We start from the raw sequence: 19,969 nt of genomic DNA on the forward strand, positions 1-19,969 counted from the left end.
AAGAGCAGATGCCCTTCAAATTATAATGTTTTTTGGGAAGTTTTCCTTGTCTGCCCTAAATAATGCAGACAACAATCCTTTAGAGGAATTGGATTTCAAAAGCATTTGTGTTTTATGTGTATGCTAATGCAAGAGATGTGTCTTTAATCTAGTTTTAAACTGACAGAGTGTGTTGGTTCCAGAGTTTAGGTGACAGATATGAGAAAGACCTACCGCCTACATCTGATTTCGATATTCTGAGAATAAAGAAGAAAAAGGATAAAATAAAGACTGGTGGATTTTAATTTCCAAATCTCATTTTTCTAAAATTTGATAATTGAGATAATGATAATGTCATTGAATAACAAAACACAACAAAGCAATCAGATATAATTATTATCTGTCACATGACAAGCATGAATATAGTTAGCATTGTCATTTAAAAAAACAGTAACTGTTTAAACTTTTCTATTATCGTTCTTGGAACTATCTTGTTATAAAAAACAGCTGCATAACGTTTTTTTTTTTTTTTTTTTAGCCAAATCTTAAAACTGTCCTAAGAGTGTCACAGTTTCCAAGCATAGTTCCCTATATTACTCTTATAATTTCGAAAATCCTAAAATTATTAATAAATACCTCGAGCCTCATTTTATAAGTTGCTATTTTAGCAAATGGCAATCATTTTGTTTCATTAATATAGTTGCAAAAACAAGCTTGGTACATCATTTTGTCATGCTGATAAGCATATTTTTAAGAATTGTTTTTCTGAATTTTTGCTGGGCATTTTAACCTTATCCAGTAAGTAGTTTTTTCTTAAAAACTGTTAAAAAAAAAAAAAAAAAGAATTATTACCTATTTACCTATTTGTCATTTACCTATGCAAATTCTCACTGAAAAAAAAGGATTCAAAGATGATTCTTTGGATTTGCTAAATTTTTTAAGGTGCGTGGTTATAAACAATTTATTTGGGCTGAATTTAAACAAACAAAAGTTGAACATTACTAAAATTAAATAGTAATGTTTGTTTAAATTCAATCAATAATTGTTTGCAAAAAATTTTGCTGAAATATTTTTTCATTGTATGCATTTTACCATAGTACATTATTCACTGACAGGCTGTGTGTATTTCCTGCATTTTGTTTTGTATATATATTTTCCTTAGAGCTGAATAATTTAATTCTAAAAATATTGTAAGCAATAGGGCATTGAAAGATGAAAGCCCTTTAAACTTTAATAAAAGGTACAAAATGTTTCAGTTTTTATGCAGTTTAGCTGGTAATTTAAATAACCAATCGGTGTTGATTTTTCTCAAGAACGTGCCTACTTTTCTACGCAAAACAACTAAAGAAAAGAGGTTCTCACAGATGGGGTTTAATTGGAACACGCGTTACAAATAACAGGTGTTCCTCAGTAATAATTAAACTGACACAAAAACTCTCACAACGGGGTGGAGCCCGTTTGCAGCTACACAGAAGGATATGCTTATTTGCTTTAACACCAGGTAACTAACTAATATTACTTCTCCAGGTATCTTCGAATTGTTTAAAGAAATATACAAAAGTGTAAGTGAACATATTAGCCGAGTTTGTGAAATTAAGAAATTTTCGCGTTTAAATTTCAAAGTCATTCTAAAACAGAGCTCGCAGTTATAAAGTCGGTATAGTCAAAAAGTTGATACATGTCCGAAATAAATTACTTTAATAAGGAAGCAATTAGAAGAATTGTGGGCAAAGTCCGTTCAAAAATGAGCCTCTGCCCAAGTCAACCCAAAGAACATTACAAGCCATGAGGCCGACTTTAACAGATTCAACGCGGATTGATGTTTGCTTATTGTAATTAAATGGCGCAAACATAAAACATGTGAAAACCTTTATAAGTCAGGCAAATGCTAAAAGGATCATTCTACTGAAAAGTAGGTTTATTGTTTGGCAAAATGTCTAAAAACAAATCAATTTCTTTTTTTACGTTTAAAATTCCACATTACTCAATTAACTTCTGACTTTATGGAACGCATAAATAGCAGCTTAATGTTTTTTTTATGTGTACTTTTTGTACATTCAAAGGATACAAACATTTTTATTGTACTATTTTACCTACTTTTTGGCAAATATTAAAATAGATTTTTTTCAGTACATATCAGAAAAATAATTAGTGAAACAAATAAGATTATTTTAATTTTTAACACCAGTGACAATTTATGAAAAATGCATTTTGCAAAATGTCTGCTGCAAACGGTGCCTAACCACATGTTCGCAATCATGATATTCTCACTAAATTAAAATGTATTAAGAGATTAATCCATTTATATTTTTGTTTCTTAATTTCTTAACAATATAGGAGGTTACACTAGTGACACTAACTAAACACTTCACATGAAATCATGAGACAAATTATACATTTTTTGTTAACTTTGTGTTTTTAGTTAATGTGGTAGATGTTAATAACAGTATTCCTCAACATAGTCTTGGTTTGTGTATAGTATGGTTGATAACGATAAAACTAATTTTAAAAATACAAATTATTTATAAGCGCACGCACACAAACACAAATATATACATTTACTATACAAACTATATACATAGTCAGAGAAATGGAAAAAAGTGTCTACTAGCATTATTGTAAAACAAATCAAACAAAAAAAATTATTTGTCACCAGTATTCTAAAAAGACATCTTAATAATTTCTCTTGCATCATTAAATCACTTAAGTTTTAATAATGGAGATCATATTAATATGCATTTAGTTCCAATGAAGAATTGTTGAAATCTTTGCTTCAAGTCAGTGGATTGCTCCAGTCAAACAATGTTTATAATATAGTATAACTATTGCTGAATAGAGAGCAGATTAGAAGGGATCCAAGAACTGATGATTGTTTTCTTTGCTGTTAATCCTTAGAAAGTTAGTTTTTGATTAGAAGCCATGGTTATTAAAGAACCATCATTCCAAAGGAAAAAGCAAGGAAAAAATTGTAGATTGGGGGACATTTCCAATATGTTTTTTAATCCTGAGATTAACTGATAAATTATTAGTTAATTCTGGTAACTAAACAATGACAATGGAATTACAATGGGTCTTTCTTCATGGATCTTCAGAAAATAGGAAGAGGAAAGTTATGTCACTAAAGCAATCATTTCAAAATAATATTTTTTGTTATACTGCAACAAAAACTCCAGGGGGTGACTACTACCATTATACGTTTTATAATTTATTTGCCCCTTCTTTTTTAATGTTATTTACATTAATGCATTTTTGTATATTTAAATGGTAGAAAAGTATTTTATCTGAAAGTGAAGCATCTTTTTATTGCCCATGGTTGTGTGGACAAGCAGTTTTGTATTTTGTTTATTTATTTTATTTTTATTTTTTTAGTTTTACATGCGTTTAAAAAAAATATTGCTACACTGATGACACGAAAGGGTGAAATTGTTCAAATAACATTTTTTATTTTAAAATGCATGGACATTTTAATCCTAAAGATTTTTACACTAAAGTGTAATATTGCTATTAAGTCTAGGGGCAGAAAAATGCATAGAATGAGCATTTTTCTTTTTCATAGAATGAGCACAATTTCTGTAGAATGAGCCAAAAGCTAGAGGTTCTGTTAGTAAATTTATTTGAGAGCCACTGAGCCAAATGGTCGGGACCGGATCTCCAAAAAAAGCCTGAATTCTTATCACTAGCTCCTCTTGTACCACAGTTGTTGTTTTTTTGTTATGCTTACAAGGACTAGCATAGTCAAATACTTCATTACACAACGCAAGCATTTCCTATTTTCCTATGCCTTATGGACTAAATGAAAAAAAAATGCAAGATCATTTAAAAAGAGAGAAAGAGCATGCATCAGTTTACAAACATATATAATGCTCTTTACAAAGGATCTTTGCTTTTGCATGGTGATTTTTAAAATCATTTAACAAACGGCAATTTATCAACCCCTCTTTTTGTCCAGAAATATTTTAAATGTTATGGCATTGAAAAAATAATTTATATAACTGCATCTATCTATCAAAACACAATGGCACAACCTTTTGTTTTAGGAAATAAGCATACAGTTGGACAGTTTGCTGGCCTATGAATGCAGATTTATTATACTTTTTTAAATTATTTTTATTTCTAACTTATTTTTTCTATTATTTCTACAGCTTTAGTTGATGTAAGGGGTGGACTGGGATAGCAATTTAAGTAGGGAAAATTATTTTAGCTTGAACCTCCTGGTGCTCCCTATGGCTGGTCCGCCCCTGGTTGGTGTTTTGCATGGTGCAAAGATTGCTTTATTAAAGAGGAATTATTATACAAAAATCACATATGTAAGGGTTTTAAACAGTTTTGTGGCAACATTTAATGAAATATAACCAGGTAGTAATGGTAAAATTCATTTTATTTTTATAGTCACACCATTTAGAAGTGCAAAAACATTTTAATTGACATTCTTCCTTTGTACACGTCTTGTGAGGGGGAAAGCCCCACCCACTAATGGAAATCTCTGCCTCATCAGCATAGGACATTAGTCTCATTTTTGAATCTGCCACTATGCTGATTTGCATTTGTAGCTCCGCCTTTTTTTGAGAATAAGGCTGGATTTACAATCTCATTTGAATTTAAGGGGAGTCACCTAAATGGCACAATTAGATTCAAAGCTTAAAAAGGGCAGTTTCAAAGAGTTCGAAAATATTATTTGTGGGGGTTTTAAGCTTTAAACTTCACATACACACTCTAGGCATAATAAGTTCCCTTGTATTTTTATAAGTTTAAAGAGATGGTTCACTTAAATTAAAATAGTCATCATTTATTTTTTATTTACTTGTTTCAAACATGTTTGTTTTTTCTCAACACAAACGAAGATATTTAGACGAAAGCTGAAACCTGTAACCATTGACTTTCATATTTATTTGCTGGACTATGGATGTCAATGTTTTTACAGGTGTTCTGCTTTCTTCAAATATCATCTTTTGTTTTTAACAAAATAAAGAAACTCAAAGTTTGGAAACAATCAAGGGTACCTACATAGTGAGTGCATTGTTATTTTTAGGACGAACTTTAAGTGTTACTTTTTTTAATAGGATTTAGATTTTGTAACACTCTTCATCATTTTTAGCTTTTATAGATGCAGTAAAGTCAACTAGTAAAAAAAAAAAAAAAAAGCCAGCTCATAAGGCTACAACTCTTTTGCAGAGTGCTTCTGAAGGATGAACAGCGGCGGACCAGCATATCCATTAGCCTCTCTGTATGTCGGTGACCTTCATGCTGATGTCACAGAGGCCATGCTATACCAGAAGTTCTCTCCTGCTGGTCAGATCATGTCCATTCGTGTTTGCCGTGATGTAATTACGCGGAGATCCCTTGGATATGCTTACATAAACTTCCAGCAGCCTGCTGATGGTGAGGGCACTTTTAACAGGGTGTTTCATTGTTCATAATTGCTTTTTTGGGTTGGAATTTAGTAAGCAAGAAGTACTGACGTATGTATGCATGTATGTATTTATGTGTGTGTTGTGAGTTCTTTCAATTGCAAACTACATTAAGTGATCAGAAGGTTTCTCTAAAATCTGCACGTCACTTTTTCCTCTATTTAAGCGGAGTGTGCCCTTGACACAATGAACTATGAAGTCATTAAAGGTCGCCCAATCAGGATCATGTGGTCACAGCGAGATCCTGGTCTGAGAAAGTCTGGTGTGGGAAACATCTTCATCAAGAACATGGATGAGTCTATTGACAACAAGGCTCTTTATGACACCTTTTCTGCTTTTGGTAACATCTTGTCATGTAAGGTACATTCTTTTCCAGTCACTGTGCGATTTATCTATTGGATAGACGGGTTGACTTGAAGGCCTTTTTGCCTCAAGTTGAAATAAAATGTAATGTTTATTGCCACCAACGCATCTCAGAGTAACCTTTTTCTTCATTCTAGGTAGTTTGTGATGAAAACGGCTCAAAGGGTTATGGGTTTGTGCACTTTGAGACCCAAGAAGCAGCTAACAGAGCAATTGAGACGATGAATGGCATGCTTCTGAATGATCGCAAAGTGTACGTTTAATTAATGCAGTATGTGGTACAGAGTTCCTTTTAAACCTGCTGTATAAGTCAATTATTCTACTCGCGCTATGGTTACCACATAAAAATATCGTTCAGATTATGTATTTCAAGATATTTGTTAGGTTTTTGTTTTTAAATGACTTCTGTTTGTAGGACTAGATTCTTGCGTATTCATCCCAAGCCTTTGTGGCTAATTACAAAAGTTAAATCTTAAGCCATGGCGATGCAGTGGGTAGCACGTTCGCCTCACAGCAAGAAGGTCGCTGGGTCGCTGGTTCGAGCCTCGGCTCAGTTGGCGTTTCTGTGTGGAGTTTGCATGTTCTCCCTGCATTCATGTGGGTTTCCTCCGGGTGCTCCGGTTTCCCCCACAGTCCAAAGACATGCGGTACAAGTGAATTGGGTAGGTTAAATTTTCCGTAGTGTATGAGTGTGTGTGTGAATGAGTGTGTGAATGTTTCCCAGGAACGTGTTGCGGCTGGAAGGGCATCCGCTGCGTAAAAACTTGCAAGATAAGTTGGCGGTTCATTCCACTGTGACGACCCCAGATTAATAAAGGGACTAAGCCGACAAGAAAATGATTGAATGAATGAATGAATGAAGTCTTAAGCCATTGACGGCAGACAAGTACTGTTATTAATGTGCTTGCGTGAGATGGAGAGAATAAAGCTGCATTCCAAATGGCACACTATACACCATGTACTTATGCACTTACACACTCAACATCATAGTATGTATAAAGTGTCGTCCCAAATGGAACACTAATGTTTTTTTACTAGGCGGAAGTTCAAACCATTTCCTTGATGCAGTTTGATTGTTGCCGAAGTAGTAAAATCAATGACCAAACTATGAAATAATACCTGCCATTAGTATAATCACATTCACCATCGGGAGGGACTATAATCACACTCGTAGGAGAATTTTGCTTTCAAAATCCAAAATAAAGTAATCCATCATGTGCCCTTTTCGCTATGTAAGTAAAGCTGCAGTGGTTGAGTGTGTGAAGTGTCCATTCCACACTTCATTTTACTGGTTAGTTAAAGTGCACTTATTCTTTTTAGAGTTTTCATTGTAAATGCACTATTTATACTACAAAATAGCGTATGGGATTTGGGACGCACCTATAGTGTCTTTTTTTCTGCATCTCTCAACAGTGTGGCATCAGAGTGCATACTAATAGCAAAGTTAAGAAATTGTAAATTGGAAAAAAATCTAAAGCAGTGTTTTTCTTTTTTTGTAGATCAGTGGTTCTCAACCACATTTCTGAGGGACCACCAGAACTACACTCTTTGCATGTCACACCATTTTCAGATCTTGCAGTCTCAGTTAATAAGCTGATGTTCTGAATCCGGTGTGATTAAGATGACATGAAAAATACGCAGTGCTGGTAGTCCTCCAGGAATGTGGTTGAGAACCACTATTATATTTTATAAAGCAGTGCTTCTATACTATCTTTATTGTTTTTGTGCATTTTGTATGGGAAAAAGAACAAGATAAAGAATGGTTTTGGACTGGATCAAGAAAAAAAATCTTGTGGCAAAACATGGATGAAGGCTGTTATTTTGATCCTACACAATGTTCAAGGTGTGATGTGGAACTGTAAAGGGGGAAGACGTGCCTGGAAGATTAACCTTGAAATGGTTTCCTTTTGAAATATGAGAATCAAGCATTGTTTTATGGAATTATTAAATGTCTTTGTCATAATTACAGCCGGAATTACATCTTATTGTATGGGCTATATCAAATATATTGGGTTTTGCATAATTATTTTTAAATGTTATTTTTTTCTTGGTCAGATATGCATGCTTTCAGTTCAATACTAAAGTAAATGATTCATCTATTCAAGTGAACAAATTAATTATTTTTTTCTGGGTATGTCTACTTTAAATCCATATTTCTTCCTTTTTACAGATTTGTAGGGCACTTTAAATCCCGTAAAGAGCGCGAGGCAGAGATGGGAGCTAAAGCTGTGGAGTTCACCAATGTGTATATTAAGAACTTTGGTGAAGACATTGACAGTGAGAAACTGAAGAATATCTTCACTGAATTTGGTAAAAAAAATAAATAAATAAAATTTGATATATATATATATATATATATATATATATATATATATATATATATATATATATATATATATATATATATATATATATATATATATATATATATATATATATATATATATATAAAATGCAGTAACATTTTATTCCTGATTTTAATTTAATTCCTGTGATTCTTTATGAAAAATATACATACTTGAAGTTGTCTCTGATTCACAGGTAAAACTCTTAGCGTCTGTGTGATGACTGATGAAAGGGGACGCTCCCGTGGCTTTGGATTTGTCAATTTTGTCAACCATGGCGATGCTAGGAGGGTAAAAATGCAAATACAGATGTATCTTCATTATATGATAGTGACGGGTAAACAGAGATTTAACTTTTTTTTTCTCTTTGTGGTAGGCAGTAACTGAAATGAATGGCAAAGAGCTCAATGGCAGGGTCCTGTATGTAGGCAGAGCTCAGAAAAGACTCGAGAGGCAGGGAGAGCTCAAGCGCAAGTTTGAGCAAATTAAGCAAGAGCGCATACAACGTTACCAGGTACACTCATTTCTCTGCATTTTAATCAGCACAGGATGTATTCGACATCATCCTCATTATGTGAGATGGATTTGTATGTGGTTTTATCTGGAAACGTGTTGTGATGCACAAGTTGTTTCTTTAATTTTAGGGGGTTAATCTCTATGTGAAAAATCTGGATGACAGCATTGATGATGAGAAGTTGAGGAAGGAGTTTGCACCTTATGGAACCATCACCAGCGCAAAGGTAATATAAAAAAATACATGTGCCTTTTATAAAACAATGCTGTAGGTTTAACCAGTGAAACTAAAAGTGTTTTGCAGTGCTGAATAGTTTAATAAATAAGAATATCATTAGTGTGAGTACCACCAGTGTGTAACTATAAAGTCTGCAATCTCCATCATGGCTTGAGTTTATTACACATGAAGAGAGAAAATAAATCCCATGTAATGCTGTGTATGCTTTATATTAACAGCCACTCATACATTTCTGTTTCCCTTTTGTTATAACCAGAAAATACAGCACTGAAAATGTATTAATCACTATTCTGATCTGTTTGTTTCATACCTAATAGTTTTAAATTATCTTATGTAATAAACAACTTGAGTGAACAGTTTTTATACAGATAGGTTGTTCAGGCCATTTAAAATGACTAATTTTGCCCTTTTCTATTTCTCTTCTTTCCTCTTTATATTTAATCTATTAGAGGTAAATTTGCTCTTATGCTCTGGTTTTTATTAATTTTTTTTGTTTGTTTTTTGGCTACAAAATCCGGCTGCACTTAAACATCGTTTTTTAGACTCATGAACTGAAGTAGCTATTCTTTCTCAAACCAGTACTCTTCCACCATTTTGCATGACTGTCTGATGTTCTTTTTGTAGTATTATTGGGCGTTTAGTATATGCTAAATGTAATGACTTTAAACCCCTTCCTTCTTTTTTTTTAAACCACAAGGTATGTTTTACCAAAATTGATAATGTTTTTGGTTGGCAGAGGTTTTTCCTTAATTTTTATTTCAAGTGTCTTTTGGATGCTAATGAGTCATCACAGTGCTCTGAGTCATTTTGGAAGGTGTGCCACATCTGGAAAGGTCTGCAGCTGGCTTTTTTTCCCAGTTGGGGCTTAATTCTAATAACATTTTATTATCGTTTAAAGTGTATTTTGTGTTTTTTTGTATTCAGTTTTAAATATATTTATGATTACATTCTGTAGAAATCAGGATGAGGTAAAAAAAATAAAAAAGACTTTTATAATTCTAATTAATCTCCTATCTCAAGCCTTTTTGACTGCTTCTACTTTCTACTACTATCTATAATTCCAGTTTTATCTCAAAATTTGCATTTAATTTTTTTCTAAAGTCATTGACACTAATACAATGTCTAGTAACCAGTATTACAATGGTCAATATAACATTAGGTACTGGTCTGAAAGAAACATTTCAACAAAAAAATTTCTGACACCTAAGTTTTAATATGAATAATATATAAAGCTCGTTAGATATGAGAGAATTTAGCCTGTCCTGTCGCCATTTGCATAAACATGGCCACTATTACTTTGGAACTTGGGTGCTAATTTTAGCAACTAACTGTTAAGTAAAGGATGATCAGTCTTTTCAAATTGATGCAGCCATATCAGTCTCAAAAATAATACATGTACAAAATAAAATTCATACATCTACAACACAATTCACATTTACGAAATCCAAATTGTAAGCTCAACACTATTCAAAAATGCGCAAATCCAATCTTTAAATTAAAAACGCGATAAAAAAATACACGTCCAATCTGTAAATTCCAAACACGATTAAAAAAACGTGTCTAATCTTTAAATTAAAAACGCGATTAAAAAAATACACGTCCAATCTGTAAATTCAAAACACGATTAAAAAAAAAAATACACATCCAATCTGTAAATTCAAACATGATTAAAAAATATGCATCAAATCTATAAATTCGAAACGCAATGAAAAAATACACATCCCATCCATAAATTCAAAACAAAGTCAATTCAAAAAGTCTATTTAAAAATACGCATATCCAATCGGTAAATTCAAAACACAATTCACATTTAATTGTGAATTTACTAATTGTTTACAAATTGTTTTCGAAGAGTGAATTGTGCCATGCATAAATGAATTTTCATTTTGTTAATGAGACTTATCTGGCTCCATAGTCTGTATGCCTTTTTAATTCATCAACCTTAAATAACTATGTACACCCACTTAAACTTTTTAGTGCTATTTACTGCATGACAGATGCCATAAAATCACTAATCTTAATTAAATTATTATTATTATTTTTTTTTTTTAATGTCCTACAGAGACCTCTTTCATATCAAGATCTCTAGTTATATGTGCGTTCAAAATAACAAATAAATGCACCTTATTTAAAATGGAAACTGACTGGGCTTCTGCATCTGGAAACTTGAGCACATTAAAAAAAAGTGTCTACCTTTACTGACAAAAAATACATAGAATATGTGACCCTGGACCACAAACACAGTCATGGGTGAGATTTAAAAAAAATTAATGAAATTGGAATAAATAACCTTTGTTTGGCATAAAAGTAATAAAGGTCAATCAAGTTGACCCATACAATTGGCTTTTGCCAGAAATATACTATTTAAACAAGACTTTAGACACAAAAACCTTGAAGTGCCATTTAAAATTTTCTTCTAAAATGAGTTTTTATTTTTTTATTTTTATAAAGACCCTTATGTTCATGTTCAGTTATTTCACATCAAAGGCAATGCATATAATCTACTCTGTAAATAAAGTAAAATTAGTGAACCTATATATAGGAACTTGAGAAAAATGCTCACTTTAGAAGAAAATTCCAGATGGCACAGTTTTTGTTTGTAATCCAGGCTCACCAATATAGCAAAATAGCTTACAGATGTTAAAACTACTTTTAAATAAACCAATAGGCTATATGCACACATACTTTTAATTTTAAGCCAGGCAGCCCAAGGGCTTCTGGTGAACTGTCTTTCCATTACAAAATTGTCACGTTTAAGATCTGATTTCTTTAAAAAAAACAGTGATCTTCACTGCCTGTTAGATATGAAATGAAGTTGGTCACAGATCGGATAAGAAGCACTGCATTCAATTTCATTTCCCCCCGTCATGTCTCTAAAATATGACAGTTTATTTTACCATAGTATTTTCAATGGAATTTCTGCTCTAGCCTGTTGGTACTGATGGTGCTAGTGATCACGATGGTCTTCTTGTTTTATGCTTGAACAACTAAATCAATGCTTAAATCTATTGAACTGAATGTATTGTAATTATTTTAGTTATCGATGCTGTAAAAACAACCTTGTAATATTGAAAACTCACATTTAAGCTTTCACCGGAAGTTGACTTAACTCTAGCTGGCAATAGAGCCCATTCAAATGGAAATTTAGAATTCTCTGCAGAAATGTTCAAGTTGATGTCTTTTGACTTTATAAACCGTAAAAAAAAGCGAGCACTAGTTTATAAAATTATTCAAATGTTAATGAAGCCTCCATATGGGGTTTCCATCAAATATTCATTAATGGTGTGATTAACATGTAACAACTAATTGTTTAACAGGAAGATCTTTAGTCGAGGGCAGCCCTAGTCTTTTAGGGGAAATAATGTATGCCTTTAAAACTAGTCTAAGTGCTTTGTGCAACTGGCCACAAGTTTAAAATGTAAAAAAAAATCTCTTAATATTTGTAATTATTCGGTTAAAATATTTTCATTTGTGAGTATCTATGTATGGGACAACCATTTAGCACTGGCTGTTTTTAAAATTGGCTTCATAATTGCACTTTGTCTTGCCATAGGTGATGACTGATGGAGGCCACAGTAGAGGCTTTGGATTTGTTTGTTTTTCCTCTCCCGAAGAGGCCACAAAGGCAGTGACTGAGATGAACGGGCGTATTGTTAGCACTAAACCACTTTATGTGGCTCTTGCCCAAAGAAAAGAGGAACGAAAGGCCATCCTCACTAATCAGTACATACAGAGACTAGCCAGCATCCGAGCTATCCCTGGCCCTGCAATACCCACCACCTACCAGCAGGGCTCCGGTTACTACATGACCTCTGTGCCACAAGTGGGTGGAATGATTTAATTACATTAATGGTAGCAGGTGCAGAATCTGCGTTGCTGCTTTAATCAATATGCATATCTGCATTTCTAATCCGCCAGGTTCGCTCTTTTTATAATGCTGTACCAAACCTGCGCCCTGCACCACGCTGGGCATCTCAAGCTCCTAGGACACAAGGTAAAGGTCTATACAATTATTTAGGTTTCACAACTGCATTAAATCTGGAGTCATATGCTTCCTTTTTAGAAGATGTATTAGTACATGTATTATGTATTAGTAATTTTGTGCTTGTGTAAGAGCTGCAGAGTTATAAAACTTGGTCTCCCATAGGTAAAAAATAAAATAAAAAAATCTAACAAAGAACATTTTTTCCCTTACCACAAATTTTACCATATCAGTTTGACTCCAAGTCAAATTCAAGCACAGGAAAAAAGTGGAAACATGATGCAATTCATGTGCTCAGACATTCTTCGCCAGAGTATCAAAGTTCCTTGTTTCTTGTTGTACATATTGGAGTAGTTCAAATTGCTATGAAAAAAGCTATTTAAAAGTTTTTGTCTATTATTATGTCCCAATCAATTGTTGCTTAACCAAAAGTTTAACAGATAGTGTAAGACGACTGAATGCGGTTTGGGTAACTTTATTTACTTTGTCATTATTCTTTTTTTTTTGTAAAAACAAAAAACAAAAAAGGGTGTAAATGTGTATATCATAAACTCTAAAGATATGGATGTAGTATCCATGATGTCACCAATAGGTTTCTATAGGGTGCAAATAAAGCTACAAGTGGGCGTGGCCAACCGGTGCCATTTTGTTTGTGTGACATCGCTCCAACCAGGGGTAACCAAATAAGGATGGAGGTACAGCGTGAGCGGAGCTCCAGACACCTACCTTTGGCTTAGACTTTTCTTTAAGAGAAACGCTTAATACTTACTTGCGACTCGTTTGTCTTCTGAAGTGCTTGGTTGTATACTATAACAATGAAGTATTTAGTCCTTAACGCTGTTGTAATCCATTGAACTGCTGCAACCTAGTACTGGAAACTAGGAGACTAGGAAACACCCCTACACTCTCACCTCCAAACATGAACTCCTACAGTATGGCCAATTTAGTTTATTCAGTTCTTCTATATCGCATCTCTTTGAACTGTGGGGCAAACCAGAGCACCCAAAGGAAACCAGCTCAAACACTGGGAGAACATGCGAACGTCTAGACCAGGGGTGCTCAACCATGTTCCTGGAGATCTACCTTCCTGCAGATTTCAGTTGCTACCCATTTCAAACACACCTGCCTGTAATCATCAAGTGCTGTTCAGGTCCTAATTAATTGGTTCAGGTGTGTTTGATTAGGGTGGGAGCTGTATTTTGCAGGAAGGTAGATCTCCAGGAACAGGATTGAGCAGCCCTGGTCTACACAGAAACTGGCCCAACCGGGACTCAAATTAGTGACCTCCTTGCTGTGAGGTGACAGTGCTAACCACTAAGCCACAGTGTTGCCTGGGACCCAAAAAATTCAGATACAATTGTATTTGTATGCAAACCAGCTTTTTGCAATGTTCACTTGTATAATCTAGTTTGTACACAACTTGAAGCTGACATTTCTTTTTTTTCCCTTCCTGTTTTTCTGCTATGTGACAAGTGAATTTCTGCTGTTGATTGATTATTCTAGGTCCATTTCCAGCTCAGTTTGTGAGGCAAGCAGTGCCACGGAGGCCCTCCACTACCATCAGCACTGTCCGCCAGGCCTCCACTCAGGTTCCTCACATAAACAACACCCAACGAATGGGTAAGGCAGTGTCCATGTTTACATAATACATTGTGATCTTGTTATGGGGAAAATGCTGTACTAGTTGTTGAAAGTCTGTATCCCTGTTATATATTTAAAACGGAGATTAAATGCCTACTATATAATGTACAGTATGATATACATATGCAATATTATAATATACCGTACCAATCTCAGTCCTGGAGGGTTGGTGTCCCTGCAGAGTTTAGCTGCAACATACCTAGACACATCTGACTGGAAGTTTTAATTATACATTATAAGACCTTGATTAGCTTGTTCAGGCGTGTTTGATTAGGGTTGGAGAAACTCGGCAGGACATCGACCCTCCAGGAACAAGTTTGGGGACTGCTAATATACAGTGGTGAACAGAACAAATTTGTGAAACTTTAAGACGAGAGAACTTTTAGAAGAACTTTGATGTTTTGATCCACTTTAAAAGTTGACTAGATTTTGTTTGTAAAAAAAATATTGTAATATTGTATTTTAATATTTCATGGTCATTCTGTATTAAATAAATTTTATATGGGATACAAAATCATAAATTGATAAACGCACTTTATACTGATTGAAAAAACACTGAAGCGTGTGCAACCTGACGACCTCGAAAGAAAAAAATATAGATGAACCGTCATATTTACAGTTTTTTTCTTTTTCATTTTTTTTGCACTGTTTAAATGAAGAAATTAGTTTTTTTTTTAGTTCATTGAAAATTGCAATATTCAAGTGTAATTAAGAATCTGCTTAGCTTTGTGCGCACGTGTATAATTACTATTTTGTTTCACCAATTAAATCATTGAAATGCAGCACAAAATATGAACATTTAGTTTGAATGATGGGTAAAATATGAATTTTCCTTGGCTGTAACTCACTTTTGCCACACTAATTTTGTATGCGTTTATTTGTATAACATGGAGTAGAGAGTAATGCCATTATTGTTTTTTGACAGAATTTGAAATGCAATTTTATTTATTTATTTTTATTGGTTTCTCTCCTGACTTAGCCAACATTGGGACCCAGACTGCAGGCGGGAGAGCTGCGGGAACTGCAGTCAGAGGAGTCAGCCAATACAAGTACTCAGCAGGGGTTCGAAACGTGCAACAGGTCATTAATGCCCCAGCTCCTGTTGTTCATCAGGTAAATGAACATGCACACCTTTACTCGAGTTGAACTTAAAGCCCTGCATGCAAAGTTTTAGCTTCTCAGAAAAGACCATTTTTTGTGTGTGTGTGTGTGTGTGTGTGTGTGTGTGTGTGTGTGTGTGTGTGTGTGTGTGTGTGTGTGTGTGTGTGTGTGTGTGTGTGTGTGTGTAAATAACCTAATGCATTGCTTTCAGTGATGGAAAGAGTACTAAAAATCATACTCAAGTAAAAGTACCATTACTTGCCAATAAATGTAGCTCTAGAGGGAGCTGTAAAACAGGAGTTGTATATGAGGGAGAAAGAGAGTAGTCATGAAGAGAGTACAAGGACAACACAGAGTTTTAGGCAGAGTGTGTGTTTGTGTGATTTTCTGACACTTACCAGTAGTTTTACTACAGAAATGTATTGTTCAGGAAAATGCTACTAAACATTTATAGTGGTCGGCATTTGAAGTGAATCAGTTTTGACCAACCTTAAATGTTGACTAAATCGCTGCAACTTTTGTCAGTTCATAGAAGTCTGAAATGCAGTATTTACCATTCATAGTGTTGCAGCACCTTAGTTCAACAAGATACATAGCTGCTACATTAATATAGAAAAATATGTACTTTGAGTATATCAGCCTTTTTTCCTTTTTTTTTAAGGTTGTGCAAAATACAGAACCAGCAGTTCATATGAAAGGCCAGGAGCCCCTTACTGCCTCAATGCTGGCAGCTGCACCTTTAAAAGAGCAGAAACAACTACTGGGTAAGTGAAGCTTACTTAAACCAGTGGTTTTTAACCTGGGGCTTGTAATTCAAAATAAGGACTTGATAAAGATTTTTGAGAGCTTGCCGAGCGCACTTGTTTTAGGATTACAAGTAGGGCTAAATCATATACCAGTCTGATGATACAATTTGATATGTATTAATCTTTTACCTGTTAGTGTTCCACTGTACTGCCCATGATGCACTGAAGCTGCATTTTCATTATTGGGCCGAATGGTTTTGAATCCACATCTTCATGTGAAATCAATTCATGATGTTTATTTTGCTAGCGCACATTTATTTTGTTTTTTTGGGGGATGGTGAACAATAAATCAGTGCAAGTTAGGCGATGTTCACAATTAGTTTCATTTTAAAACATATATTTTTCTCTCCTTTTGTCCACACTGTGACTTTTTAGGGAACGAAAATGTATCTTTTTGGAAGACCTGGCCTAAGTGGATACATTTGAAAATGTTGTTTTTGTGTTACACTTAGGGGTGTTTGGTTCTGAGTTTTTCTTCTAATTTTAAACATCTCATTTTGGAGTTGGTGGAACGGTTTTCATTTACTTTCACTCAAAATAGTGCAGATTAAACGTATCATATCATGCTTTATAATGCTCTTGTGTCAAGCTTTACGTTGTGCAGTTATTTTTTGGCCAGACAAAACCAGTTTAAATTGCCTGCAGTCAAAAATAAAATGGCTATTAGCCTACACTTTTATTATTATTATTATTATTATTATTATTATAATAATTATTTTTTTTTTTACAAAATATTTTAATTGTTTAACTGGATATTTAACAATTGCATTGCAATCTTGGAAATAAATTTTAAAACATCAATTTATCAACATGTTTAATGAAAAGTGTTGCAGTTCATCAACAGAAAAAAACACCCCAATTGAGTCTACAAATAGTGTTAAACAAAATCATAAAATAACCTAAATATTTTATTATAGATGTTTGAAACTTGAATACTAAGTAGGCATACTGAAGAAGCAGAAGACAGTTGCGCCAGTTTGTTGCAACATTTCAAAGACACTGAAAATTAGTAAATAGCAGGCATGATATGATTGAGGTAGAACTGCCTGTGCCCAAACGCAGTACATAATGAAAGTGTTTTCAATCATTTTAGTATGTACGACAATTTTTTCGGAAAGAACTGAAACCAATAATGTGGACATGGAGCTTTTTTTTTTGACCATACAGTTTTCAGATGTATCTGGATTTATTGTAGACCAGGGTGTACAAACTCAGTCCTGGAGGGCTGGTGTACTGCAGCGTTCAACTCCAACTTGCTTTAACACACCTACCAGGACGTTTCTAGTATATCTAGTAAGAGCTTGATTAGCTGGTTCAGGTGTGTTGTGATTAGGGTTGGAGCTAAACTCTCCAGGACACTGGCCTTCCCAGACAGAGTTTGGGCACCCCTGGTGTAGCCATAGTCCACTGGACAAGTGTTTTAGTATTCTTTGTTTTGCTAGCATTTGATAATTTGCTTCCATACTTGAAGTGGCAGTCCTTCTCTGTTGACATCAATTTACCAGCTTCTGCCACAATATTCATAACAATGCCCCTCATTGTAACAAACAGTTAGTTTGTTACAATGTAAAAAAGTCTCGTCCTTTATTCAATATTCTGTTTCAATTTGAAGTTTATCAGCATACTGCAACTCTCAGTAACTTCCATTTCACGATGACTAAGTTTTTGGGAAAAGTTTGGGAACCAGTGAATTAAACGTGTGTTGTTTGATTTAATTGCATGTTATCTTAAACCAGTGATGTTGACTTTAAATGACAGTGTCGTTTAGAAGAAGGTGCTACCAAAATAGTACTGTTAACCATGAATAAAAATAACTTTTCATTGAAACGTGTGCTTTAGAACAGGGGTGTCCAGACTCCGTTTTAGGGGGCCAGTTTCCTGCGTAGTTTAGCTCCAACTTTCTTTAACACACCTTCCTGGAAGTTTCTAGTATACCTAGAAAGAGCTTGATTAGCTAGTTCAGGTGTATAATTAGGGTTGGAACTAATATATGCAGGACACCGGCCCTCCAGGATCGAGTTTGGACACCCCTGCTTTAGAAGAACAAATTAATTAATTCTCTTTAAAGCAATGGTGCTGATAAAGAAGTGAAACTACACTTGCAAGTGAAATGACTGAATTCTGCATCCAATACAGGCGAGCGGCTGTACCCACTCATCCAGATTTTGCATCCTGCACTTGCGGGAAAGATCACAGGGATGCTGCTGGAGATTGATAACTCTGAGCTGTTACACATGCTGGAATCTCCAGAGTCTCTGCACGCTAAGGTAAACCATTACTTGAGACCAGCAAAGATGTACACTTAAAGATCAGTTCTTGTTGGAGCATTGTATGTATTTTTCCCCCCTCTACTTTTTAGGTCGAAGAGGCAGTAGCGGTGCTTCAGGCTCATCAAGCCAAGGAAATGTCAGCTAAGTGAGGGGGCTCTGAAAGGCAGGCAATCTCCGTCTTCTACATCAATTTGGTCTTTGTATTTAGTTCTGCTTAGTAGTGCACTTAAATGTTCCTTCATTTCATTCTTGCAGGCATCCGACTGGAAGTCTTTGAATAGAGGAATGGTTCACAATGGCTCTTTAGAGTCATGCTATGTTAAGCGTGCTTCACACACTGCAAATGTTCTTTTGCTCTATCATTATGTTTTTTCTGATTTTGTTTATTATATAAAAAAGGAAATAATGACAAGTAAAATGACAAATGGAAAAAAAAAAGGAAAAAAAAGAGAAAAAATACAAAAATATTTCCTGAAATTCTTGTGCAATAAATTATACTGGCTTAATGGACATGCAAAGGCTGTTTCTGTTGTTATTTTTTAATCTTATTGTGACCAATTTGCTGGCATTGTTTTTTTTTTTTTTTTTTTTAGTGATTTTAACAATCTTGTAAACATGAATAACGTAATGGCAATAGCAATTTTAATTTTGTGCAGACAAACTAAAGTATAACCAGCACTATACAATCAAACAGAGCTCTAAATGCAACACATTTTTTATATTGGGTTTTCTTTGTCTTGTGCTAAAGTAATTTTAAAAATTGCATATATGCAAGGCCTCTTTCCTAGTTTTACCATTTTTTTTTAATCCATTCAGCCAATCTCTGTTTCTAGCAGGAGCACTTTTAGCTTAGCATAAGTCAGTGAATTGGGTAAGATAATGTGCCTCTTGCTCAAATGATAGTTTGTCATTTAACAATCTAAAGCTTGACACTTCTGCAGTTACATGCATTTAGACTGAAGGAAAATGAAAGGTTAATATTTTCTATGCCAATATGATGTGAAACTATACTCCCATTCCAATGTATTGATCAAGGAGCTTTGCTGCTGCAGCATACGCAATATTAAACGGCATGTAAAAGTAGTCCCCAGCAAACAATGTGAGCACATGCTTGCTTGCATGTGGAGCATGTGCTGATCACACTGCATAATATTGTTGTGCAAGCTGCAGTCACCAGTGTTATTTCCTACTGACTAATCATTTTGACCACCAGTTTTCAAACACTTGCCATTATTTGAATCAATCCAAAGATATTTTTTATGCGCAAAGATCAGCCTGTGCTCAACATCTGGCTTGCCATGGTGAAACAGAATAACTTTAACA

General features: G+C 34.3%; 2 protein-coding genes across 5 annotated transcripts in view; both read left to right on the plus strand.

The window, feature by feature from the left end:
• Positions 1-19,969, plus strand: part of grk5l (G protein-coupled receptor kinase 5 like) — a 785,510-nt gene that overhangs the window by 676,406 nt on the left and 89,135 nt on the right. The window lies entirely within an intron of this gene.
• Positions 1,436-19,164, plus strand: pabpc1l (poly(A) binding protein, cytoplasmic 1-like). 4 transcript variants are annotated; one of them, XM_087262819.1, is made up of 16 exons: positions 1,436-1,541; positions 5,152-5,358; positions 5,554-5,747; positions 5,888-6,003; positions 7,921-8,060; positions 8,292-8,386; positions 8,472-8,609; positions 8,740-8,835; positions 12,400-12,669; positions 12,765-12,840; positions 14,332-14,448; positions 15,449-15,582; positions 16,232-16,334; positions 18,513-18,643; positions 18,736-18,809; positions 18,902-19,164. In XM_087262819.1, exons 2-15 carry the CDS (start codon positions 5,166-5,168, stop codon positions 18,793-18,795), a joined length of 1,863 nt encoding a protein of 620 aa, XP_087118945.1. In that variant the 5' UTR covers positions 1,436-1,541; positions 5,152-5,165; the 3' UTR covers positions 18,796-18,809; positions 18,902-19,164. The 4 variants fall into 4 exon arrangements, with proteins under 4 accessions (XP_087118945.1, XP_087118944.1, XP_087118946.1 ...); XM_087262818.1 differs by having other exon boundaries at positions 1,436-1,480; XM_087262820.1 differs by having other exon boundaries at positions 1,436-1,480; positions 18,736-18,818; positions 18,902-19,009.

This window comes from Danio rerio, chromosome 8 (assembly GCF_052040795.2).
Source record: "Danio rerio strain M-AB ecotype USA chromosome 8, GRCz13ab, whole genome shotgun sequence".
Taxonomy (NCBI): domain Eukaryota; kingdom Metazoa; phylum Chordata; class Actinopteri; order Cypriniformes; family Danionidae; genus Danio; species Danio rerio.